Source organism: Fundulus heteroclitus, chromosome 13, assembly GCF_011125445.2.
Source record: "Fundulus heteroclitus isolate FHET01 chromosome 13, MU-UCD_Fhet_4.1, whole genome shotgun sequence".
Classification (NCBI taxonomy): domain Eukaryota; kingdom Metazoa; phylum Chordata; class Actinopteri; order Cyprinodontiformes; family Fundulidae; genus Fundulus; species Fundulus heteroclitus.
This window is the reverse complement of record NC_046373.1, coordinates 36,662,027-36,689,358: the sequence shown is the minus strand read 5'-3', so window position 1 is coordinate 36,689,358 and position 27,332 is coordinate 36,662,027. Positions and strand designations below refer to the sequence as shown.

Sequence of the window (27,332 nt, the reverse complement as noted above, 5' to 3'; positions counted from 1 at the left end):
AGTGGCGCAGTGGGTAGCGCTGTTGCCTTGCAGCAAGAAGGTCCTGGGTTCAAGTCGGCCCTGGGTCTTTCTGCATAGAGTTTGCATGTTCTCCCTGTGCATGCGTGGGTTCTCTCTGGGTACTCCGGCTTCCTCCCACAGTCCAAAAACATGACTGTTAGGTTAATAGGTCTCTCTAAATTGTGTGAGTGTGTGCGTAAATGGTTGTTTGTCCTGTGTTGCCCTGCGATAGACTATCAACCTGTCCAGGGTGTACCCTACTATTTCCTTTTAAGGAAAGTGAAGTGCCTAAATATAACCACTTTGTGTAGAACAGTGACTCAGCTTGTAACTGTCATGAATTTGTCTTGGATGAACCCAGAACACAGCACGCACGCGCACACACACACACACACACACACACACACACACACAGCTAGTTTCCAGAGTTTATTGAAGCAGCAAGAAGAGGATGATGAAAGCCAGAGTCATTACCAGACGGAGGTTGCAGGAACTGGCAGACGGGAACAGACAGGAACAGGACATGAGCAAGAACAGGACAGGCATGATGTTAAGAGGACTGGAGACGAACCGGTGACTATGGACAAACTGAGGTGAGTTCTTATAGAGACGTGAGCAGGTGGAATGAGTCCAAGGTTGATTGCTGCCTGATAGGTGTTGCCAATCAGGGCTGCACTGGGGAAGGAGCCTTCAGGCTGCATCATGAGAGTAATGTCTTTTTCGAACTATAAGGCACACTTAATTCTCAAAAATTGTTAGTGCGCCTTATATATGATTACCGTAGTTGTTCTTACTGACCAATTTTATGTGGTACAATGCGCTCAAAAATCTGTTAAAATGTATAAGTAGGACTTTAGTTAGCAACAAAGCCGGTCCGCTCAATGAATATTCGGAGCATTACGGTACACTGTGTCACTACCTGATCGGCCCCCTGAGCTGTCTACAAGACTGCCTGACTGTAATGTCTCAACTAGAAGTACATTCATGTACGGCAGCTCATGCTTGGAGTACGCGCTAACAACAATAAAGCAAGTAAGTTAATTCAATATAAAAGTTCCATTTATTTTGGCCTTATGTTAGAAACAGGACAGTGTAGTCAACTACTCCTGACAGCTCTCCCTCTTAGGAGAGAGCTGTGTAAGGTGACCATATTTAATTTCCCTAAACGTCAGGAACGGGACCACTGGCTGACGTCACTTCCTGTTTGCGGTAAGGCGTATTGTATCACTTCCTGTTTTCACTGCGTGAGCAACGGTCTGTTGCTCCAGATTCTCTCGCTTTTATCTTTAATCTCTTTGCTGTAACATCTGTTTCTAACACATAAGCACTTTTAAAACATTTTCTGTTGCTGCACATAACGCTTAGGAACTCCTCGTGTTTCACGGTTTGCTCTCTTGGCGTGGTAGAAGGGCGCTAGCCTAGCTTTAGCCTAGCCTAGCTTTAGCTCCACAATGGCTTTCTCTCCTACTATTACTTCAGCTTCTCCGTCTCTGACCAAGTCTCTCCTTATCTCCTGCTCTCTGTGTCAGATGTTTAGCTATTCCTCTGCCTCCTTTAGTGATAATGGTACTTGTAATAAATGTAGTGTTTTTGTAGCTTTGGAGGCGAGGGTGTCAGAATTAGAGTCCCGGCTCCGTGCTATGGAAAGACCAGCTGATAGCCGCCCCTCTGCTAGCGCGGAGCCACATAGACCTAGCGTTAGTTCACTTAGTGGTCCTCCAGAAGCACCCGAGCAGCCGCGTAAGCAGGCCGGCTGGGTGACAGTTCGTAGGAAGCATAGCTCTAGATTTCAGCCCCCAGTTAACCACCAACCCGTCTGCGTTTCTAACAAATTTTCCCCACTCAGCGACACACCCGCTGAGAAGCCGACCCTGATTATTGGGAGCTCAATAGTCAGAAACGTGGCACTAGAGACACCAGGGACCATAGTTAAATGCCTGCCAGGGGCCAGAACGGGCGACATAGAATCTTACCTAAAACTGCTGGCTAAGGATAAGCGTAAATACAGTAAAATTGTTATTCACGCTGGCGGTAATGACACCCGGTCACGCCGATTGGAGGTCACTAAAGTTGGTGTTGCTTCGGTGTGTGAGTTTGCTAAAGCAATGTCGGACTCCGTAATTTTCTCTGGTCCCCTGCCTGATCTGACCAGTGATGACATGTTTAGCCGCATGTCATCATTCGACCGCTGGTTGTCTAGGTGGTGTCTTGAAAACGACGTGGGCTACATTGATAACTGGAGAATTTTCTGGGGAAAACCTGGTCTGATCCGGAGAGACGGCATCCATCCTACTTTGGATGGTGCAGCTCTTCTTTCTAGAAATCTGGCCGGATTTATTAGTCCTCCTAAATGCTGACAACCCAGGGTCCAGACCAGGAAGCAGAGCCGTAGTTTAACACACCTCTCTGCAGCTTCTGTACTGTTACCCATCCATTATCCTATTGAGACGGTGTCTTTCCCACAGCCAAAACTTAACAGATCAAAAACTTATCTAAAAGGAACAAATCATAAAAACCTAATAAAAATCAATACGGTTCACCTTGAACCTAAAAATAAAACAATTAAATGTGGTCTATTAAATATAAGGTCTCTCCCTCCAAAGACTTTGTTAGTTAACGAATTGATTTCTGATAAACAGATTGATTTGTTTTGTCTCACAGAAACCTGGCTACAAGAGGACTACGTTAGTATAAATGAGTCAACTCCCTCCAATTATTCAAATTTCCACATTCCCAGATCTGTGGGAAGAGGAGGAGGAGTGGCAACCATCTTTCAGTCTGATTTATTAATTAGTCCCAGGTCAATTAATAACTACAGTTCTTTTGAACATTTAGCCCTCAGTTTCCCTCATCCAAACTGCAAAGAAATAAAACCTCTTCTGTTTGTTGTTTTGTATCGTCCACCAAGCCCTTACACTCAGTTTTTGGATGAGTTGTCAGATTTCTTATCTGATTTGGTGTTAAATACTGATAAGGTTATTATAGTGGGTGATTTTAACATCCATGTTGACACAGAATGTGATAACCTTAGTGTAGCCTTTAAAACTATCCTAGATTCAATTGGTTTTGCTCAAAATGTGCATAAACCGACGCACTCTTGGCTCCATACTTTAGACCTTGTGCTGACATATGGCATTGATTGTGAAGAATTAACAGTATTTCCTCACAACCCTGTCCTATCTGATCATTTTTTAATAACATTTGAGTTTAATCTAACTGAGTTCTCCACCCCCAAAAGAGGGTTCCATTATAGTAGATCTTTATCGGATAATGCTGTATCAAAACTTAAAGAGTCTGTCCCCTTTTTAATATCCTCCGTATTGCAGAAATGCCCTGTAGATGGCAGCAATGTTGTTTCTTCCAATTCACAAATACATGTCTTTGTAAACGGTATGACTTCGTCATTGCGTTCTGCATTAGACAATGTAGGTCCCTTGAAAAAGAAGGTGATTATTCACAGGAAGCTGGCTCCTTGGTTTAATTCAGAGCTGCGTTCCTTGAAGCACAATGTTAGGAAATTGGAGAGAAAATGGCGCTCTACACACCAAGAGGAATCCTACCTAATCTGGAGGGAAAGTCTATTGTTGTATAACAAGACCCTTCGCAGAGTTAGAGCAGCATATTTTTCATCATTAATTGAGGAGAATAAGAATAATCCTAGATTTCTCTTTAGTACAGTTGCCAAACTTACCCAGAGCCACAGCTCTGTTGATCCATCCATTCCCTTAGCTCTTAGCAGTAATGATTTTATGGGTTTCTTCATAAATAAAATTGATTCCATTAAAAATAAAACAATTGGCATCCTCCCAAACATGATTACCTCGTCCTCAGTAAGTGAGGCAGCATTGGAGGAATCTTTAGAACCTGCGCAGTGTCTGAACTGTTTAAAAGCAGTAGAGCTTTCTGAGCTATCTAAAATTTTAGCTTCATCTAAACCTTCTACCTGTATGTTAGACCCAATCCCAACCAAGTTGTTTAAGGAGGTATTCCCTCTGATCAGTGGTCCTATTTTAAACATGATTAATCTATCCTTGGAAAATGGATATGTACCACAGGCTTTTAAAGTAGCTGTTATTAAACCTTTACTTAAGAAACCATCTCTTGATCAAGATGGGTTAGTAAATTACAGACCTATATCTAATCTTCTTTTCTTATCTAAAATTCTTGAGAAAGTAGTTGCTAATCAACTATGTGAACATTTACAAAGTAATGACCTACTTGAGGAGTTTCAGTCAGGCTTCAGAGCTCATCATAGCACTGAAACAGCTCTGGTGAAGGTCACCAATGATATTCTCATGGCCTCAGATAATGGACTTGTGTCTATACTTGTCCTGTTAGATCTCAGTGCTGCATTTGATACAGTTGATCACAATATTCTCCTACAAAGACTTGAGCATACTGTAGGGATTAAGGGAAAAGCATTAGGCTGGTTTAAATCTTATCTGTCGGACAGATTCCAGTTTGCTCATGTTAATAATAAATCTTCCTCAAACTCTAGGGTCACTTGTGGAGTACCACAGGGTTCAGTCCTTGGACCAATTCTATTTACTATATATATTCTTCCGATTGGCAAAATTATCAGACAGCATGGGATTAATTTCCACTGTTATGCTGATGACACTCAGCTATATTTATCCATAAATCCTGATGAATCCAATCAGTTACTTCGACTGCAGGCATGTCTTGATGACATCAAAAGCTGGATGACTTTAAATTTCCTGCATTTAAATTCTGACAAGACAGAAGTTGTAATCTTTGGGCCAGAGTCTTCAAAAAATAAAGTTCTTAATCAATCACTTAATCTGGATGGCATTAACTTGGCCTCTGGTAATAAAGTAAAAAATCTTGGTGTTGTTTTCGACCAAGACATGTCATTTAAATCCTATATTAAACAGGTTTCCAGAGTTTCCTTTTTTCACCTCCGGAATATCGCCAAAATTAGAAACATTCTGTCCAGGTGTGATGCTGAAAAACTAGTCCATGCATTTGTTACTTCAAGGCTGGACTATTGTAATTCTTTACTATCAGGAAGTCCACAAAATGCAGTTCGAAGTCTTCAGCTGATCCAAAATGCTGCGGCAAGAGTTCTGATGAAAATCAACAAGAGGGATCATATTTCTCCAATTTTAGCTTCCCTTCATTGGCTTCCTGTTAAATCAAGAATAGAATTTAAAATTCTTCTTCTAACGTATAAAGCCCTTAATAATCAAGCTCCATCATATATCAGAGCTCTGATTACCCCGTATGTTCCTAACAGAGCACTTCGCTCTCAGACTGCAGGTCTGCTGGTGGTTCCTAGAGTCTCTAAAAGTAGAATGGGAGGCAGATCCTTTAGCTATCAGGCTCCTCTCCTGTGGAACCAACTCCCAGTTTTGGTCCGTGAGGCAGACACCCTATCTATTTTTAAGAATAATCTTAAAACTTTCCTTTTTGACAAAGCTTATAGTTAGAGTGGCTCATGTTACTCTGAGCTATCTCTATAGTTGTGCTGTGATAGGCCTAGGCTGCCGGAGGACATCAGGGTCTAATTTTCTCACTCTACTGATTTCTACTGTTCTTCAGTCTACTGTTCTCCAGTTTTGAATTGTATTACATTGAAATGACTGTTGTCATTTCAGCTTTTAACTTTTTACTTTCTCTTTTTCCCTTCATAGTAGGTACACCTGGTCTGGCGTTCTGTTAACTGTGACATCATCCAGAGAAGACGGCTCACCCGCTACTACCATCTAATGTAGAACAGATTACTAGATCAGTGTGTGCTTCTGTGCCTTTTTGTCTCTCTTGTTGTGTCTCTGCTCTGTCTTCTGTAACCCCAGTCGGTCGAGGCAGATGACCGTTCATACTGAGCCCGGTTCTGCCGGAGGTTTTCCTTCCCGTTAATGGGGGTTTCCTTATATAGGACATTTTTGACCAATCTGTATAATCTGACCCAATCTGTATAATATGATTGAACTTGATTTTGTAAAGTGCCTTGAGATGACATGTTTCATGATTTGGCGCTATATAAATAAAATTTAATTGAATTGAATTGAATTAAAGAAAATTGGGGATGTCTATGATTTAGTTAAGCACAGAATCTCTGCCTGTGGGTTGGTTCGTTTTGTCTGAACAGCAACACCGACGGGGCGTGAAAGGCGCGTTCGGCAAAGCTGTTCAACATTTTTAATTTTTAAAAATCCCGTTTTTTTTCTGTTTCAATTTTAGCAAATTCAGTTTTTTTTTACCCTTTACTGTTATTTCAGTCGTAAAAAGAATGTGCTTTTAATGGTAAATGGTAAATGGCTTGTACTTGTATAGCGCTTTAACTAGTCTTGACGACCTCCAAAGCGCTTCACACTACAGTTCAGTCATTCACCCATTCACACACACATTCACACCCTGACTGTGGTGAGCTAAGTTAGTAGCTACAGCTGCCCTGGGGCAGACTGACAGAGGCGAGGCTGCCATGCACCGTCGCCACCGGGCCCTTCTTAATGTTAATGATTAAAATATACACAAATAAAAAAGGAATGAACTTAAATTTATTGAGGTAAAAAACAACACATTTACTCAGTACTTTTACTGCATGATGCAACATAACACTGCACTCTAAGTACTAACAAAATATTAATGGTTATGAACCAATGGTTATAAATAAAAGTGCTCCATTAGCTTTTTCAAGTAAAAAAATAAAATGGGACTACTCAATTTCAGAATTATAAAGTATTTCATAAAGAATCATATTTTCCATACAGTACATTAAAGTGCATAAAAAACAAGGCAAAATACAGCAAGTACTCCTGAGTTATACAATTAAAGTGGACTTTGTCATCATGTAACAGACAGAAACTTTTTATCAAAAGTTACTTAAACAAGTATTCAAGTTGTAGGACTAGTTAATCCTTGTGAGCTAACTTTCTTCATTTAAGCTTCCCACCTATCAGAAACATCACCATTGAAATACATGATTGCCAGCCTCTTTGTATTGAGTTCAATACAGAGTTCTCTCTCTTGTCTGTGAGAAGAGTTTTGTATTTGCTAAAGCTCCGCTCACAATCAACTGAGCTGACTGGGAAGTAGATGAAGGCCACAGCCACCTCTGCAACTCTTGGGAATCTTGCACTCAGGCCTCTCCAGTAGTTTGCAAGCTCCATATCAGTTGGCAGGGGGTCCCTGGAAACACATTGCTGATAGGCCAACCACTGCTCACTGAGCTCTGCTGATGGGTTTGCCAGGGGCGTCAGTGTAGGCTTCAATCTGCTTTTTCATTGCCGGAGCCTGTCTGGGATGAAACACCCTGGCCATCCTGTACACATCTCTGGCTGGATGTGTGTCCCAGTGCTTTGAGAACTTTGTGAAAGCCAAATGAAAAGCATCATGGAGATTGTCCAGCACGTCCTTCTTCTCTTGAAAGCTCATTTTTTTCAGTAGCTCATCTGTCTTGGGCCCATAACCACATGTTTTTGCTGTTCCATTAACTAGGTAGGACCCCGGAATCCTCCATGACATTGTGTGCAGACACTGCTGTGGGTCTGTGGGTTCCTTCCAGGATGGTCAGGGCTGTCATCAGTTTGGAGCAAGCCTCTGAGATGAAAGTTAACTTGAGAGTGAAGGTCTGCATCTTCTCCTCTGTTTCCAACTGGCTGAGGATGTTCTTGACTGCCATGGCTGTTGACTCCTCTGACAAGAAGAACTGTCTGTACAGGTGAACATGCTCTGCATGGTACTTGACAGCCTCAAACCAACTATTCCACCGGGTACACACAGCCTCAGGAGGAACCTTGGCCTGCACAGCCTCCTTGTTGATGAGGAACGCCACCCATCTTCGCTTTCTGGCAGGCTTTTTGAAGAACACAGATCTCATCCATGTCACAAGTGAGGTAGCATCAGAAAAGTATTTGTAATGCTGCCAGGTCTCACCCACCAGATTTATAATGTGGCAGAGGCAGGTAACATGGACACTGTTTGGCATCACTTCGTTCAGGACCTCCCTGTATGCTTTCAGACAGTAAGCAGCATTATCTGTGACCACTGCCCAGGCATCATTCAGATCTAGATCATTGCTGTGGAGGGAGGCTAGTATTGCTTGGGAAACTGTTGAGTAGTTGCATCTATCCATGAAGACGACATCCACAAGAAAATATTGATTTTCAACTCCTGTGATGAAAGAAAAAAAGAAAAAAAACATTAGCTCTCACATGTAGTTTTAAATGTCCCTTTCATTTAATTTATTAATATTAATCAAAAGGCAACAGTGGCTGTACTGACATGATTTTTAGTTAATTATTTTATTTTGGACATGTACATACATGTAGTAATAACTATAATAATAAATCAGTTTAAAAAAAAGAAAGAAAAAAAAGGGAAAGGAGATTAGTTATTTCCAAATGTTTTAGAATTTAACATCCGGATTTATTTATTTTTTAACTGGTATATTCGAATGAAACATTTTTAATCTTATTTAATGTGCATGTCACCCAGATTCCCCTGTGGGCATCAGTTGTTTTTTAATCCTGGCCCAACTATAAATCATTATGTATTTTGAATTAGCTATATTCAGTTATATATATTATTAGTTATATTATACATAGTTGCAATGATTTGTTAATAACTGAACACTGAAAAAATGATAAGGGGTGGATCATTTAATGCAATCACACATTTCTATACTTAGTGTTGACCATTGTACAGTACAGGCTGTTAAATTCACACTAACTTACCAATGACGATGTTTAGGACGCTGCAGTCTCTCGCATCAGTAGTCTTATCCACAACAACCGAGTACTTTTTCCCACGGATCTTTTTTAGCACAGAGGAGATATGTTGCTCGAACACTCGGGGTAGGTGAAGTTGGCGAAGACTGCTTACATTTTCAGGTAGGGCTCCTCCCTGTTTGCAGTGCTTCTTTAGAAACGGACGCAGTTTTGTCATCTTTTCCAAAGGGATGTCAGCCTCAGCACACATAGCGACAAAATCTTCAACAAACTCTTTTCTTGAGTCCGAAGACTTGAATGCAGCAGTAAGGCATGTCTGTAGAGAAGTGGTGGCCTTGCTAGCATTATTGTACTTCTCCTGACCACTGACAAGTGGTCAGTGCATGTATTTTTGGCCTTCCAGTCAATAAAATGTTGACAAAACTTGCAAAACAATAGTTCATCTGACACGTAAAAGTCACAAGGGAACTGCTCGGCTCTTTAATCAGGGCTTAGCGTCGTGTTTCTCAACTTTTTCGCCAAAAGCGGAGCTGTGGAGAGTCGCTTTGATGGGGGAGGGTGAGAGGGAGCTGAAATGACGGAGCGGGAGGGGTTGTGCCGCCCAGATTTGCGTCCCCCGGTGTGTATTTCCCCCAGACGTACGTTCTTCTCCCACTCAAAAACAGAATTTCATTTCAAATGTAGAAATTCCGCATTTACACTAGATTTGCGTTAATTTGCCAATTTCGCGATTCCGTCCGCGATTCCGTGATCGCGGAAATTATAGGGCCCTACCAACGTGTAATGTAATGCGCCCTATAATCCAGTGCGTTTTATGTGTGACATAGACACACATAGACACGTTAATTCAAAGTGCGCCTTATAATCCAGTGCACTTTATACTTAAAAAAATACGCTATGTGGTCATCAGAGAACAGTAAAACACAGAAAAGACATACTCAGCCAGATTTGACAGGTCTTACCTGAGGAACACTCTGTATCAAACTGTAATGCTTAGCCAGGAATGCCAGCAACTTGGTGGAGGGTCTGTCATATGCCATCAGCTCTGGCTCCACATTCTGATGCTACAGCAAAGAATAAAATAAACCCGACAATGACAGTTACAACCTGTAGTAGAAAACCGGTCCAACATCCAGCTCAATTTGTAACATCTCCATTTGCTAAACTCAACATGAATGACCAGAGATAGTTTTCTTCAAATTCAGAAGTTTACATACATTTCCTTAGTATTTGATAGATGTGCATTTTAAACCCATAATTTTGGTCAAACATTTTGGCTATCCTTCCAGAATCTTCTCCAAAACTTTGGAGAAAATTTGCTGGAATTCTGACCCATTCCTGGGTCAGGTTTGTATGCTGCCTTGCTTAGTCAAATCTTTTCAGTTTCTATGGCATCGAGATTACGACTTTTTGATGGTCACACGAATGCATTTACTTTATTACCATCAGGTCACTCTGTAGGACTGGTGATGGGATAGGATGGGCTGGGGGACATTGGCGCCTCCACTTTACGGCCTCATCAGACATTCATGCGGGCCGGATCAGTTCGTGGCTGTGACGGACCTCTCTCTCTCTCTCTTTTTTTTGTTGTGCTCCTGCTGTCTAGAGACAGAAAACAAAATGCCCTAGGGGTCTCTGATCCTAACCTGGTTCACTTCTAGCCTGCGTGCGACCTTGTGGAGTCCATAGAAAAGTCCAATAACATCATACCTGCAGCACATGTTGACCCCCTAGTGTGGTCTTCACTGGATCCACTGCAGTGTGCCTACCAGCCTGGCATCGGGTTGGATACTGCCATTATTTACCTGCTACACCGAACTCTGGCCTGACTGGAGAATCCAGGGAGCACAGTGAGGATCATGTTTTTGGATTTCTCCAGCTCTTTCAACACCATCCAATCAAAACTCCTGATCGATTGGTCCTGCCCACAAGCCCTCTGTCCTTCGAGTTCCGGGCGTATCTCCTTATACATTGGTTGACCCGCATGCCAATCATTGTGACACGCTCATTTAAGGCGAATGTGTGTACACATTCCTTGTTAGTGTTTATGTATCCGGTTAGCTTTGGTGTTAACCATTCAATGTAGCTTCCGCAGCTCTAATTGTATACTTTGAAAAGTTGCAAAAAGCAAACCGTGTACAAGTTTTTGAGAAAAACTGCAGAAATAAATAAGACCAGTGGATTTGGGAGATTTTTTTCACACAATCACCCTGAGGTGTGGAAGAGCAGGTAAGACGGTCTAGTGTGTGCAGTTAATCAAAAAGGGACTTGAGTGTTTCTTACTTACATTTTCTGAAAACTTGCCGCGTCTACCTTTAAGCAACTGATTAAGAAGTTAAGGACTCAGGTACAAAGATGACAACCCTGTCTTGTCAAAATTATAAAGAAGAAAATTTAAAGTCATCCAGGTTTTGATGTCATCAAGACATGCCTTTAGTCGAAGTAACTGATTTAATTCATCAGGATTTATGGTTAGATATAGCTGAGTATTGTCAGCATAAAAACTGTTAATCCAGTTTGTGTCAGTTGCAGCATGAGAACAGATTTAGGTGTTGATTACAGTAAATGTGCATAAAATAGTCATAAACTATGTCTATTTTAATTAACTCTTTAATAACTATTTGTTAGTTAGGAAACGGCATTTAACCTGTTTTTCTGCCTGCTGGTTCTTATCAAAACTCTTATCGTTTTATTACCAGACCCTTCCGGTCCAACATATAAAAGCTTTACCTGCAACATAAATTTAAACAGCTCTAGCCCGTAGCCATGCCGCTGGAGTGTTTCTGCAACGTAGAAATCCAAAACACACAGTGGCTCTGCTTCAACGTGCGCACCATTTCGATCCTAGAAGAAATAAAAGTTAAACACATATGAAGTTATAAAGCACTGTGATGGGGACTTAGAAAATAAATACCCATAAATAAAATAAAGTCTTAGACTTACAAGCAGAAATAACTTCTTGTAGCCGACCTTCAGAAATCCCACAACTATGCCACTCCCTCTGTGTGTAGAATACATGAGAGAGCCGCTATCAGTGTAGTTCTTCTACTCAAAGCTCAAAAGAACATTTCACAAGTGGGCCTTGCATCAGCCTAGCTGTCACCAAAACCACACTTTAATATATATTTTTACATAACAATTTCACAACAAAAATAATTCCAGGCCAAATTTCAACTAAAACTCATTTAAATGCACATAACATGTAAAATGAATAAGACTAGATTGTATTGCATAACATTATAGTCTCATTCAAAAGAGATCTAAAACCATTCACTACAATTACATTTAATTTTAATAGTTTATAAACAATACTGTATTCGTATTGGGGCTGCATGAAAATATCTAATTGAAATAATATCTGATGAAATTTTGTTGACTACATCAGTTACAGTACAACCACTGTTGTAATTATTTTATCTCTTTAACCATCAGATAATATTATCACCATTCTACAAGCTTTAATCTTTCAGCCCATGAAACCATAAACCAGCTGTAGGTGATTGAAGCAGTGTCCATTACTGACCTAATATATTACCAATGTGCAGAGCATGAATGTTTGAGACTTGATTGTTTCCAGCCAAAATATTTTGTCCAAGAAGTCCTTTGCACTTGCAATATTGTAAACAATGATTGTGATAGCTATTAAAAAAATGGATGGATAGCCAGATTATCTGTAATTAGTATTTATAACATTTCTATTTGTCTAGCCAAGGAAGGCAGGACATATTGAATCTTCGGAAGATGCATGAAACATGACCCCCATTTACAGCACAGTTCTGCAATGAATACCAAATAACACACATCAATTTTTACATCATATTAAAGAGATGAGCCATCAAATCATCTAGCAAGAATTATGGAATCTAAAAAGGTGTGGCTTACAATCCACAACCTTCTAGGGTCAGGATGCGTGGGTCCTATAACTTTTATATGTGCTTTTGGTTCAATTCAATTCAATTTTATTTATACAGCGCCAATTCATGATACATGTTATCTCAATGCACTTTACAAAGTCAAATCCAATCAAATTAGACAGATTAGTCAAAAGGTTTCCTATGTAAGTAGACTCAGCAGATTGCATCAAGTCTTGACAAGCAGCATTCACTCCTCATGAAAGAGCGTAGAGCCACAGGGACAGCTGCATTGTTGATGGCTTTGCAGCAATCCCTCACACTGAGCATGCATGAAGCAACAGTGGAGAGGAAAACTCCCCTTTAACAGGAAGGAAAAACCTCCAGCAGAACCAGAACCAGGCTCAGTGTGAACGCTCATCTGCTTGACCAACTGGGGCTTAGAGAAGACAGAGCAGAGAACACAAAAAAAGAGACAAAAAAGCACAGAAGCACACATTGATCCAAGAATCCTTTCTGTTATGTAGTAATCCGGTTGTTAAGTCGTGACGTAACCACACTCCAGTAATACTGTTTCCGGGTCCAATAGCTGGGTCCACTCTAACTGCTCTGACGCTTTTGCCCGACTATGCCGCAGTGCTGTGTCCCGTGTTGTTTAAATAGATCGGAGTTTAAAAAAATGAGTGACATTCAACTGTCTTTTTACCGCTTTCCATGTGACGAGAAAGAGAAGAGGAAATGGCTGCAGTTGATAAGGTAAGTTACAAATTTTAAACAAATGAAGAAACTTTGTTCTGTGTCGCCTAGTTAAGATGAAACTAGCTAGCTACGGCTAGTTAGCTAACGTTAGCTTTGGCAACAGTCTACAGACAAGCCGAAGCATGAAGATGTGCGTACGTAGCAAGAAACAACATTAGACCAGTTTGATATTATGATAATCTGCTAAAGTTTCTCATTTCTATAATAATTGAGCATTGTTGGAGGGAGTCTGAGATATAAGATCAGAATCATGGTTAATGGCCAGGTATAATTACATATTTGATTCTGATCTTACATTGCTCAGTGTACATACACAGAACAAGCCTGGCCAAATCCAAGCTTGAAGAAGCTGTGTGTGTCTTAGTATGCTTGGTTTCAGATTATGGAACAAACAAACCCCCTTTTAGTAAATTAGTGTTATATTATGTAATACAGTATTATTAGGTATTATCAAAATTTCACCTGTAGTAGGTCAGTCTGGTCACTAGGAAGGTACTACAACCTTTGAATAATAATAAAAAAAATCCCTTTGGTGAATTAATGTAATTTGATTCTAAAAGTAATATTTATTAATAATTATATATATATATATTTGTTTACAGACGTGAAAACTTCACTCCAAATTGCAACTCTAGGGTGTGCAGTTGGCATTTCCCCAATGGAAAAGCTGCTGGACCATCGCGTTTTGCTTGGAATGAGGGGAAGACTTTCCAATTCCCCGAGCACCTCAGCCATCTCCCTAAACGGAAGAAACGAATGGTCCCTAGCATTGGTGAGGATGAGGGAACAGATGCTGACATGGTAACTGCAGAGGCCCCATGTACTTCAAAAAGTCTTGTGGCACTTGAAGTGGAGAATGACATGCTGAGGGAAGAGAATGACAAATTGAAAAAACAATTGAAGAAACAAAAGCAAACTTACCCCGCCTCTCGCCCGGTGAACGCTGGAGATAGGCACCAGCAACCCCCGTGACCCCATGAGGGATTAAGCGGTTTGGAAAATGGATGGATGGATGGAAAAGCAAACTTTTTCCTTCAGTCAAATTTCTTCCAGCCCTGACAGAGTTCAATATTTTACTGGATTGCCTGATGCTGCCACTGTCCTGTTTTTGGAAGCGCTTCTTTCTAAATTCGAGCTACAGTATCATTCTGATTGGACTGTCCATATGATGCCCCTAATTGATCAATTGCTCCTGACCTTAATGAAGCTTAGACTAAATTGCGGTCACGTAGACCTTGCAACAAGGTTTAATTGTAGCACAGCCACAGTAACCAACATCTTCACCACCGTCATTAGTGCCCTGTGCTGATATTTTGTATGTCGGTTTGCTTGAGAACAACATCCCCTCCACAGCCAAGAATAAAACATCGCTGCCAGACTGCTTCCAGCCTTTCCCTAACTGTAGGATCGTCCTCGACTGCACAGAGGTTGCCGTCTCTAACACCGAGAGGCTTGATGCACAGTGCCATTTGTACAGCCAGTACAAAGGACGAACCACACTTAAGGCTTTAATTGGTGTTGCGCCTAATGGAGGAAGTGAACAATAGCCGATTAATTTCGAAAGCTAGGATACATGTGGAGCATGCAATTCAACGACTGAAAGCGTTTCACATTTTGGACCACATTCCATACCAGTTTAAACCAAATGTAAACAAGATAGTTAAAGTGTGTGTGTGTCTTACAAATTTACAAACACCCATTCTCCGTGAAATTGGATGAGTTAACTGTATTTAACTGTTTGTATATGCATGAATTTCTGTATATTTGCTTGCATATTTGATTACACACTACATGTACTTACTATAGAGATAAAAAAGGGTAGATTTAGGGTTTGGTTGAGGGTTAGTTTTACAAGTTCTATATAGCATGAAGGGCTTACAAACTATAATAATAAATATGATATGTAATATTTGATATATAATAATAAATAAAATACCTGGCTTGTGTGAAATGTCAAAGTTTCATTTATTTTCTTAAAACTGTCAGAGTTGTAAGGATAGGAAAATCTTTATAAAATATAGGCTACACAGCATTTTATCTTATCTTAAAGTAAAGCACTACAAACATTCAACATTTATCTTAAATTACTTTAAAGCAGTTCAAATTCTTTCAGTTATGCACAAAAATAGGCTACAGCAGATTAAATGTAAGAAGCCACAACAAAAGTATTTACAGAAAACAAGGGGAGACACTGGTGAATACATTTAACTAATATCACGTTTCCCAGTTGATTACTTCCATAAAAGCTTTAGTGGGTAGATTTGTTTTCTTAAAACTGGGAGAGAATGTAAGGTAGGAAACAATCTTTATAAAATATTTCAAGAGTGTCAATGTTCACAGCCGATGTAGGATCTTTTAGCACTGGCAGAATGACAAGGTCAAGAGGTGTCCACACAAGCAGTTGACAGCTGTTAGCTCCGGTCAGGTGCAGGTTTCCCTGGATCTGATGCCAGTAGTTGTGATTTTTTTTTTAGTGTCAGGGAACCAACCACTTCATCGAACTCTCTGAAAAAGTCCCTACTCTCCGCTGCCTGCAGGATAGTCTTGGTTTTGGCTGACCACGGACACTTGACTTCAATCACGCAGTTTCCAAACACCGTCCCATCAGGAGATCCACCAAGCAGGCCGCTATCAGATAGGAACAGTCCCCTCTCTTGTATGACAACACCAGTGCGCTCAGTGTATTCCTGCTTTGCCCTTGGCTCATGCAGGATTCCCCAATCACATGCCTTGGGGGGGAGGGGATAAAATACCACTGAGTCTTAATAAGTGTATTCTTAGACACAGATGCCTTCATTTTAAATATTCACTTATTAACTACAACTAACTTTAGATCCTTCTTTGAGGTTGTACAGGCCAAGCAGGGTTTTGAATAAGTAAGGCGGGTAAGACTTCCGCTTGACTGCTGCCAAGACCAAACCAAAGTTACTTGCTGTTATCCTTTTCTTGCGATATGTAAACCTGTTAAAAGAAACCAACAATTAGAGAGACCAATTTTGCTCAACAATTGGCATTACAGTTTCATGTAAAAACAATCTGACATTCTCCGGCACACTTCTACATTTTGAGCAAATTTACAGCCTTTAGCAGACAATTTGGAACTGATCCGCAGCCAGTCCACAGTTGGTGAAAATCTGGGGTTAGAGTAAATGACAGCAGAATGTCATCAGGGCTAACTTAGTTATGCTTGTGTTGTCTGTTTGCATGCGTTTAAGGTTCAGCGTGTTAGGCTCTCTGAACCACCAGAGTATACTTTCTTACCATAGTGAGTTCTTAGCCTGGCCAACAGTTGCTTCCTCAATCTGCTGCTTCTCCTGATCATTGACAACAAGCATTGACAGTACATATAGAGCCTTGTCCTCAGCTTGGACACCAGCCCATCAAACATCTTGATTGGGAGAGTCTAGATTTAAAGTTAGGCACAAGTTGTGAAGTCAGTGAGGTGTCCACATACTTAGCCACAAAGTGTATACAAAATACATTTGAAATGAAAGCAATGGTTTACATACAGTACATACATACATACATACATACATACATACATACATACATACATACATACGTGTAGTTTACCAAATGTATTATGAGCCTAAATTATGTTTTGTTATTTTTTAACTATATTACACAGTTTGAAACAAACCCCTGGTTCAAATTTCGAAAAATTAAACATATAACATTGTACAAAACAAAATGATTATGTGTGGATGACAAAACCCTAGCTGAATTGTCATTGATTTAATGTTAGTGTAATTGTGATGTTTCTGCTAATTCTAAGGGAACATGAAAGTACAAAAGTAAAAAATCTTACCTGAGGTGTCTCTGGACTCAAAATCCACCCCATCCCTGTAAAACGCCCAAGCTGTAACAAGGATGCCTGAGCCCATTCTTTGTCCTCCTGGGTGACAGGTCTTTTGATGCCAGCTGAAATAATGGTATACAAGTGGTTATAATGATAAAATGAGTAATGTATTTATCTCAATTTAATAGCCTTTTATTATAATCATCATTTATTTATAGCACACAATCTAAACTTTTTTTAAAAATAAGAAAAAAAAAATCTCAGTGTACATCTCAGCCTCACTGTCTTGCAAATATATTTCAATATGGTGATATGATCTTGTTTTTTCAGCTGCAATACAACACAACGCGAGTGTATGTTAACTTAAATACGATTAATCTCATTAGCAATAGCTTTAAACCACATTACGTAGTTAAGAAAAAAATTTAAACCACGCAACATCAACAAACTTATTACAAACCTTGTGTTGTGGATGGTGTCATCTCAGACACTCTCTTGGTTGCAATATCGTCCCCCTTCGGAGCGTTGGCCTTCTTCCAAACACATTCCACGTCAGTGCGGGACACATTTTTCTCAACCCAAATCAACAAAGCTGCCATATGATGACACTTGTCCCTGCCGATTGGGCACTCGCATGTGCTGTACTTGACTGCCTGGCCCTCAACTTGCACCTGTATTGAAAACAATTTTACTCCCTCACCCTAACACTTCTAAAACACATTGCTGTCAGCGTTGTTACCATAACAATACTTCTGTAGCTAGCCCGGGGCTATCAGATCATACTACTAATTCCCTAGTTCCCTAAATCCTCTAAAACCTGGCTGTCACATATTTACTTTTTAATCCTCGTTTAGTTACATCCACAGTTATAGCAGTCCTGTATATTTTTTTTTCTTTCGAAATACCTCACCCAGAACATGGAATATCACCTATCAGCTAGCTAGCTTACAGCCAACTCACCTCAACCTCGTAAACCTTCTTTTTCATTGATGCCTGGACTCTACCCTTAATTATGCCAGCTGAATGATGCGCTACACTAACCACTCTGTTGGAGTTGAAGGAGTTTAAACCCTTTTTGACCGCCAAGGGTACCTCCCTAAAGGAGGACGTGATCGTAAATAAATTTACAGGTTCCGCCATTGTTATTGATCTGGACGTGCTGAGCGCTTGGACCCGGAAGAGGCTAAACGTCACGCGTGACGTCAGACTTAACATCCCCAGAGTGGATGATCTGTCTTCCGTGGATGATGTCACAGCTAATAGAACGCCAGACACTGGCGCTGGAACAAAAGGGGCCAGGGGGCCATTGGCCCCCCCACTTTATGGCCCTGCCCAGAAAATGCAGGCAGATGAAAACTATAGCGATGAGCTTCTATGTTCATGTGAACTTCTTTAAAATAATAGAAGAAAAATCTAACCAGGACCCGTGGCAGCCTGGCAAGGTTATTATTTCATTTTCTGAACACAATCTCAGTCAGAAACGGCGCAACATAATCTCTACAGAAACCCAGGATGCACGAAACCGTTCTATTGGACAACTCCTGCTTTTTGGCATTTTCTTTTATTAAATACATTATTTGGTATTATAAAATCCACAAACTCCTGCCTGACAGCCAGGAGATGAACAAAGCCCACCGCAGCTTCTGCTTTGCCAGAGACACAAAGAAGGCTTATTATGGAAGATTCTAAGGATATTTGGACTCACAGCTTCATAAGTCACTTCCCACATCAATTAAAAGGCCACATACTTGCAAATGGCATTAACATTATGTTAGCGCATGTATTTTCTCGCTGTCTCGCAAACTTGAAAACGTTTCTGTTTTATGTGATCTGAATTGGCTACGCCCTCTCTGTTGCTCCTCATCCATCAACACTGTGTGCTAGGATGACATCAGCGACTCTGTGCTTGTTAACCACTTGATGATTAACAAGAAATAAGTTATTAAAATGAATAAACGCTTGTGTTCATTTCCTTGTTTTTTTTCGTCAGAGTAAACTTTGTTGTTAACCACCTTACTTGAATTTGGGGTGTCTGCAGGATTATATTTGGAGGCGGCGCACAAAGCGCACCTGAGCCACACCAACACTCCTACGACTTAATGCACGGCGCGCAGAAAAAGCATCATGGCATCACAAACATGCAGGTCACCTCCTCAACCAAACAAGTATGCCACATTAATGCGATGCGCATGGTACAAAGAAACAGCGCAATTATCCGCACAATGGCCTGGATAACAATGACAGATGAATAGCAACATTCAGAGAGAAGCGATTTATTTCACTAATAACACACTTCACCACTGAAAAACACAGAGAAATACCTTTCCACTCTTTTCTGTGGAAAAAGAGGTCCTTCATATTCCGAAGCTCTGCGGGTTGTTACATAATTTCCATTTTAAAAAATGGAGTTACTTTTCGACTACTTTAAGTGATTAAAAGGCTACACGTGAACAAGTATGACAACAATGAGCACATGCGTCTTCACGGTAAAGGGGCCTACTAGTCTTAAAAGTAGACAGGGTTTCTGCCTCACGGACCAAACACCTCTCAATGAAAAGGGCATGACCCCAAAGACAAATCAAAGCCGGGTTTGGAATGAATAAAGCACGCTAATATTAAGCTCACAGAAAAGCTTTAACTTAGAGCTATAGAAAGTGTACAGAATAGATTACACTTAAAAAAGTCCATGCTAGGAAATTTAAACAATTTAAATTACTTCAATCAGTTCTACTAGGAAAAGTAGACAAAGATCCTGATAGAATTATTTCAGGATCCATAAGTGTATAGAAAGAAAATGTGACTAAGACTGCATTAATTCAAATTTAACTTTATCTTATTTTTAAACTTCATTCAAGTTATGCTACACGATCATTCCACCTGGTAAAATAAAAAAGTTAAATAAACAAAAGCTAAACATCATTATGGCATGATAGTAAGTGTTTATAGACTTATATGCAGAAATGTCAGTATCAAAAGCGGAGAACAACTTAATGGAAGCCCCTATGTTAATCCTTACAACAGCTGTGGAAAAGGTGTGAGGTAGGAAGTGGGATTTACCGGCTGCTCTCTCTGTCCTTCATTAGATACACCTGATGCTTCTGGGACTGCAGTTTGGAAGCACTTGTTATAGGTGCTGGGAGTTGTTGTGCCTGTGGTAGGAGGGATGAATAAGAACATTATTATAATCAAACTGCAGAAATCGTTTCTAATACCAACAATAGGGAGGGGTGTGGAGTGTTAATGCCCAATTTTCATTGTTTTTAAGATACATATCTTACTTTGGAACCCCTATCTCACATTATTTTTGCAAGTTCACAGGCATGCGCGCACACACCCTGTTAGAATTGGGTTTTGGTCGACTTGACAGGGAAGGAGATTAGCGTGTACAACATTGATCTTCACACCAGGTACAAAGAAATTTGCGTATAATGAGCAGAACTTCAGTGTGCAAGTTACAACTGGTTTTCTGTGTACAAGGGGTTTATACACTGGCTGGAGGTGAACCAAGTTATGATCAGAGCCACCCAAGGGGGAGGGGGGGTGATGAACTGCATGCCTCTTTGCAGTGTATGGTAAGTCTAGTGTTTTATTGTTTCTAAAGTTGCAGGGAACATACTGGTTAACTGAGGAGGGTTGAGGACATGGATGCATGTTTAAATTATTATTAGTAATCTGATTATTGATCACTGAGCCAATGTGACATGTGAATTTCTCCAATGTGAGATCAATAAAGCCTATCTTATCTTATCTTATCTTATCTTAAAGTGTCCTGAGGTTAGAAAAACAGGTGTTTTGTCTGGGGTGTTTTGTTTGCATTTTCCTCACAACGGTTTGGATGACATAACAGGCTGATTGAGGCAAGTTGGCTGAATAAGACAAATTTGTTTTATTACCAGTACACATGCCCCGAATTGATACCAAATCTTTTTCTCCAGTGATTATAAGCCTTGTCCGGCCAACGACGCAAAAGATAATGGTTAATTTCTCTCACCTGATCAGCAGGAGATCAGGTCAAACAGGCAGGTGCGCATTGAACTGTAGACACGTCTGTATTTAACTCAGATCGTTTTACGCACAACCGCAAGTGCAGATTGCTCCGTTTGTTCGTGAATCTTTTTGGTGCTGTTTCTTTTCTCTCGTGATCATCAAATATAATGGCACAGAAGAAGAAAACCACTGGGAAGATTTGGAGGAAATTTGGCGTACTGTATGTGAAATTGATTCAAGGAATACACTGGTCTTATTTCTTTCATTTTTACAGGCCTCCAAATCAGAGGTCTAAATTGTGTTTTCCCTACTATCCGCCCCACCAACAAACTCCCACAAAGTCTACTAGCCGGACAGATGTCACTGTAGTCTGTTCTGATGGGGCGTGCTTTAAAGTAGCTATCCCCGACAGTGTGTGTCAGGAGCACAGGATACAATGGGTTAAATATGTCCTTTTCTGTTGTGTTGCATTAGAAAAAGGAGACATTTGTTTATTTCACACAGTGCCACGATTACTTCAATATACTGGGAAGTAGGGGTGTGCAAAATAATCGTCATGACGATGCATCGCGATTCTAATTTTCGCGATCTACTGCATCGATTCTTGACGGCAAGTATCGATTATTAATTTTAAAAAATGAATAAATACAATAGCGTACCGCGCACGTGACGTCACCGTCTCAAGAGCAACGCCCCTTTTGCCGCTTTGGTAGAGCATACAGGTAGAGAGCGCCCGTAGCAACCAGCCATTACACGCGCAACAGAAACAGCGATATGACCGACTTTGCAGCCATTAAACTTTCCCAAGACGATGTCCCAGGCACACGGATTACTGGTCGCACTGTCGAAGAACACACCAACCTTCAGCTCAAACGATGGCTTGAGTGTCGAGGGCTAAAAAGACTGGAAAACGGGCCGAGTTGATCGAACGGTAAGCTTTGTTTGTTTTTTTTCCTGCGCGGTGGTCATGGCATCGTCAGCCGTTTTTTTTTTTGTTTGTAATCACCGTCCAGGAATCGGTGTTTAATTTTTGTCTTATTTGAAATGTTTTTGAGTAAGCTATCCTGGTAGCAGGGTATCATGTTAGCGCCTGCTACCATGATAGCCTATATGCTATCATGGTAGCAGGCGCTTCAATATTAACATGTCGGCCACCAAAATACTCTTACCTGTTCACTACTTGATGTCGCTGGAATTGGGTCAGGATGTTCTTCGGTTGGGCCCTTTCCTCCGACAAAATGCTTGCTACATATGTACGTGAATTTGGTAACTTTTTCCGGGTTGAACTGTTGTGTAGGCCGTCCGCACCGGTCCCAGCGCACACATTTCTCCTTGGCAGTCTTGAAGAAAACATCTTTCATATGCGGACAATCAGCGTACCTCGAGTCGCTGTTGCACGTTCCATAGCAACAATGTTTAAAAACCATGGTCTTAGATTTGGAAAAAGCAGTCGTTTTACTGATTAAAACCAAGGCTAACGCACGTCTCTTTTACAGCGAAACAGCGGCGGACTATGCAAGTTTGCCCTACTGCGTACCACGTAATGTGACGTTACGTTTCTAAAAATAGCTCGCTCGCAGTACGCTATTGCATGAATGGTTGGCGAACATCTGGAAAAAACAAGTGGAATACAACTTCATTGGTTTAAAGGACCGCTGAGGCCATCTAAACGGCACTGATTAGCCTTATTTTGTTATTTTAAGTTTTATAAATCCTGAGCACTTTTTGTCAGTGTGTCCAGTCCAGTAATAGTAATATTTGTTTTCATGGCAATACCTCCAAAAGTCGTTTCAATAAATGCAGCTATGTGTGAATTCAGTTGCTTTCAGTTATGTATCAATTGAAGATACTATCCAGATCATACACAGCCAGTCAGCCACTGGTAATGGCTGCATTTTTTTTTTTTTTTTATTATAACAGTGTTCAGTGAAAATATCGCAATGCATCACGATAATTCAAGTATCGTGATGCATCGTGATAGAATCGGATCGTGGCATGTGAATCGTGATACGAATCGAATCGTGACTTCTTTGGCAATACCCACCCCTACTGGGAAGGTTTAACCAATACAAATTTGACAGCTCAATACATTATAGCTCAATATAGCACATTCTCAACAAGTAAACAGCTCTATGTTCATTTTTAGGTGTCCTACAAAAATACCATTTGCTTTCATTGTCATAAATCACCAAGTTTTTCTGTTGGAAATAAAAATCCACCCGAGTCTATCTATGAAATAAGATGACTGCTTTATTCTTGGAAAGCGCATTTTTGTTGGTGGATAAAACACATGAGTGGATCAGAAACAGATAATAATTGTAATAAATTTTAAATGATACAGACAGAAACATAAAAAGAGAGACAGGAAAGTGGATAAATAAGAGAAAGACCGAGAGAGTCAGAAGCTGGCTGCTCATATAAAGCTGTATTCTGTGATATTAATAGAAAGCTTAGTGGAAGAAAAATCTTAGCAACCCCCCAAAAAGAAGCATCAACACCCAAATACCAACACCAAAATTGAAAAACAACTCACCCTTGCCGAGGCTCTCCCAAGTTCATCAACAACTGTTACGATATTGGCCACAAGATCTGGCCTGTGAAGTTCCACACAGCAGAACAGATATGTTAGCAGCAGAAGGCAGAAAATGTAGAGTGCATACAGCATAATAAAAGTGCTAGGTTAATGAAACAAACATAGCAAAAGAACTTTGTGGAACCATTGATAAGTTCGGAAAGATGCTACACGAGTATGGTCCATTTACCATTTTCTTTCTCTACATCTCCGGACTGCAAGTAACATTGCGAATACTAGTTGACATGACAGAACAATTTCAACTTGCTCGATAGTATGGGTGTGTTAAAAAAAATTCATTTTCCAACTACAATGTTTCCCCTACCATTCAACAAGGCGCCCCGCTCCGCCCCGCCTACAACATTGTCCGCCCCCCAAGAAGGTCACGGCATGTAGCAAATTATTATACGTCTGTGTGTGTTCATGGTTAATTTCATTGAAATTGCCCTTTCTAAATAGCATCAGATTGTATCTACTGCACTATTTCTGTCTCTGGGCTCCCACATAATAAGGCGGACATGATTCCATGGACAAGAACGTGCAGAGCTCAACTTTACGAGCCCGTATGCTTCCCGGCAGGAAGAAGTCTCCAAGGCACCTGCGACTTGCAAGCTCCTGCAGTGTCAGCCTTTCTACACCACGGACTGACAGGTGTGCGTTGGCTGCTGCTGGGGAAAATGTAGAAATTTGTTGAAAATAGCCCATAAGTGCACTCAACTATGAAGTTTAAAATGTCTGCGGAGAGTCTGCTCGGTGTGCAGGCCTTTAATGTTTTTCCTAAGCTAGTCATCACTCCTTTACTTTCAGCTCAGAGTCACAACATATTACCTGCTTTGGTAGATGTTTCTGCGTTTTATAAATGGACCCAATTTTTGAGGATGGCAGCACTAAAAACTCCCATGGACTCATTGAGTGTATCATGGCTATGAAGACGGCGGTCGAGTCTGTTTTGATTGGGGAAGATGACCAAGAATGATCACCAACAGAATTAGTATTGCTTATCAAAATTATCAGACAGCATGGGATTCATTTCCACTGTTATGCTGATGACACTCAACTATATTTATCCATAAATCCTGATGAATCCATTCAATTACTTCGACTGCAGTCATGTCTTGATGACATCAAAAGCTGGATGACTTTAAATTTTCTGCATTTAAATTCTGACAAGACCGAAGTTGTAATCTTTGGACCAGAGTCCTCAAAAAATAAACTTCCTAATCAATCACTTAATCTGGATGGCATCTGGTAATAAAGTAAAAAATCTTGGTGTTATTTTTGACCAAGACCTGTTATCCTATATTAAACAGATTTCCAGAGTTTCCTTTTTTTACCTCAGGAATTTCGCCAAAATTAGAAACAGTCTGTCCAGGAGTGATGCTGAAAACTAGTCCATGCATTTGTTACTTCAAGGCTGGACTATTGTAATTCTTTACTATCAGGAAGTCCACAAAATGCAGTTTAAAGCCTTCAGCTGATCCAAAATGCTGCAGCAAGAGTTCTGATGAAAATCAACAAGAGGGATCATATTTCTCCAATTTTAGCTTCCCTTCATTGGCTTCCTGCTAAATCAAGAATAGAATTTAAAATTCTCCTTCTAACGTATAAAGCCCTTAATAATCAAGCTCCATCATATATCAGAGCTCTGATTACCCCGTATGTTCCTAACAGAGCACTTTGCTCTCAGACTGCAGGTCTGCTGGTGGTTCCTAGAGTCTCTAAAAGTAGAATGGGAGGCAGATCCTTTAGCTATCAGGCTCCTCTCCTGTGGAACCAACTCCCAGTTTTGGTCCGTGAGGCAGACACCCCGTCTACTTTTAAGACTAATCTTAAAACGTTCCTTTTTGACAAGGCTTATAACTGGAGTGGCTCATGTTACCCTGAGCTACCTCTATAGTTATGCTGCTATAGGCTTAGGCTACTGGAGGACATCAGGGTCTATTTTTCTCACAGTGCTGAGTTATCCTACTGTTCTCCAATTTGCATCGTTTGTTGTCATTTCATCTTTTACCTTTTTTTTTTCTCTGTCATTTTTTTTTTCATAATAGGTACACCTGGTCTAGCGTTCTGTTAGCTGTAACATCATCCAGGGAAGACAGATCATACGATATTACCATATAACGTAGAAAGGATTCCTGGATCAATGTGTGCTTCTTTTGACCCTTTTTTTGTGTCTCTGCTCTGTCTTCTCTAAGCCCCAGTGGGTGGAGGCAGATGAGCGTTCACACTGAGCCTGGTTCTGGTTCTGCTGGAGGTTTTTCCTCCCTGTTAAAGAGGAGTTTTCCTCTCCACTGTCGCTTCATGCATGCTCAGTATGAGGGATTGCTGCAAAGCCATCAACAATGCAGACGACTGTCCACTGTGGCTCTACGCTCTTTCAGGAGGAGTGAATGCTGCTTGGAGAGACTTGATGCAACCTGCTGAGTTTCCTTAGATAGGAAACCTTTTGACCAATCTGTATCATTTGATTGAATTTGTAAAGTGCCTCGAGATGACATGTATCATGAATTGGCGCCATATAAATAAAATTGAATTGAACTGAATTGGACACCGTAGGGATGCCGGTTCGATTTAGCATGGGGGACTGTGACAACACCAATGGATGTCAGGATGGGGTGGTGGTCCCAAACTTTATTAATTATGACTATGTTATATTTTTATAGATATTTAAGTGCACCAATGCAGTTAAGTGTTTAATGTTTTAAGTTTTTTAAGACTGTGGCCTCCTTCTGATTTCAATCCCGATTATTTAAAAGGTGATTCAGCAGTAATTCACTGAAGCGAAGTGAGCAGCAGATAAACTGAGACTTGCCTAAATGCACGATTATGTTTTAGCTTACCTTTCTTTTGATTGGCGACTTGCAACAAGATTGTGGTCCAAAACAGAAATCCTCTCAGAAAACAACTGATTAATGTCAAAAGGGAACTCCATGGCGCAGACTTGCTGATAAGGATGGAAAGATGTTAGCTAGCGACCAAACGATGCACTGAGCCACCGCTAATCAGTTTATGACTCCAGAGATAAGCACCACCTAGCAAACCGCAGCCGCAACTCCACAACCTTTTCACCATGTAACGTCTAATTCTGGAAGAAACTAAATGATGCTGTTTCATTTGCCCCGGTTATTTAAAACGCTGCTCCATTGTGTCGCTAATTCTGAGCCAGGGTTGCCAGATCTGACCAGTTGTTTCCAGCCCAAACGTAAAACTCGCCAGAGTAAAAATCCCAGCCCAAATATCAATCTCTTATGTTAACTCGTGTTAAAAAAAATGGAATGATTACACACATCATAAAGAAACTGCACTAAATCAATGATAAAACGTCGCACATACAGACTCCCACAAGATGTGTAACCATATAACCTAAACACAATAGCCCTTCCCAGTCACGTTGTCATAGCAACCGCATTTTAAAAACAAATCAATACAGTGTGCAAATGTGTTGTAAATCTAAAATCTTTCTCTCTCACACACGGAATATAGCTCATTCTAACATTTCTCTGTTACGCAGATTCATGTAACATTTTTAGTTTGATCAGTTGAACTCTTAACTCCATTTGGGAGGTTTACAAAGGACACTGACCAATACTATTTCCTGATTAACCAATGATTAACCAATGGCTGTGATGTCAGGTTCGAAAGATTCTACACATTTCTTCTACACATTTAAC

General features: G+C 40.5%; 2 protein-coding genes and 1 long non-coding RNA gene across 10 annotated transcripts in view; all 3 read right to left on the bottom strand.

Annotated features, from left to right (window-relative positions):
• The window catches only part of atat1 (alpha tubulin acetyltransferase 1), a 77,975-nt gene extending 50,946 nt beyond the window's left edge, over positions 1–27,029 (bottom strand). For 3 of the 7 annotated variants that reach the window (XM_036145641.1, XM_036145642.1, XM_036145643.1), the window contains exons 1-6: positions 26,502–27,028; positions 23,623–23,683; positions 20,160–20,251; positions 11,637–11,694; positions 11,424–11,537; positions 9,656–9,757 (exon numbers count right to left, since the gene is read on the bottom strand). In XM_036145641.1, the coding sequence (XP_036001534.1) occupies positions 9,656–9,757; positions 11,424–11,537; positions 11,637–11,694; positions 20,160–20,251; positions 23,623–23,683; positions 26,502–26,593 (519 nt within the window). In that variant the 5' untranslated portion in view covers positions 26,594–27,028. The other 4 variants (XM_036145639.1, XM_036145640.1, XM_036145645.1 and 1 more) reach the window with 3 other exon arrangements.
• On the bottom strand, positions 6,500–9,638 carry LOC118565359. The gene is made up of 2 exons (XM_036145647.1): positions 8,700–9,638; positions 6,500–8,136 (listed from the first exon to the last, which is right to left on the bottom strand). The coding sequence occupies exons 1-2, from the start codon at positions 8,941–8,943 to the stop codon at positions 7,454–7,456; spliced, it is 927 nt and encodes a 308-aa protein (XP_036001540.1). The 5' UTR covers positions 8,944–9,638; the 3' UTR covers positions 6,500–7,453.
• On the bottom strand, positions 15,255–20,151 carry LOC105923643. Of its 2 annotated transcripts, XR_004932339.1 has the most exons (5): positions 17,563–20,151; positions 17,112–17,224; positions 16,565–16,706; positions 16,132–16,264; positions 15,255–16,032 (listed from the first exon to the last, which is right to left on the bottom strand). It is a non-coding gene; the product is annotated as an uncharacterized LOC105923643 (long non-coding RNA). The 2 variants fall into 2 exon arrangements; XR_001165850.3 differs by having other exon boundaries at positions 15,255–16,264.
• Positions 27,030–27,332: the final 303 nt, after the last annotated feature.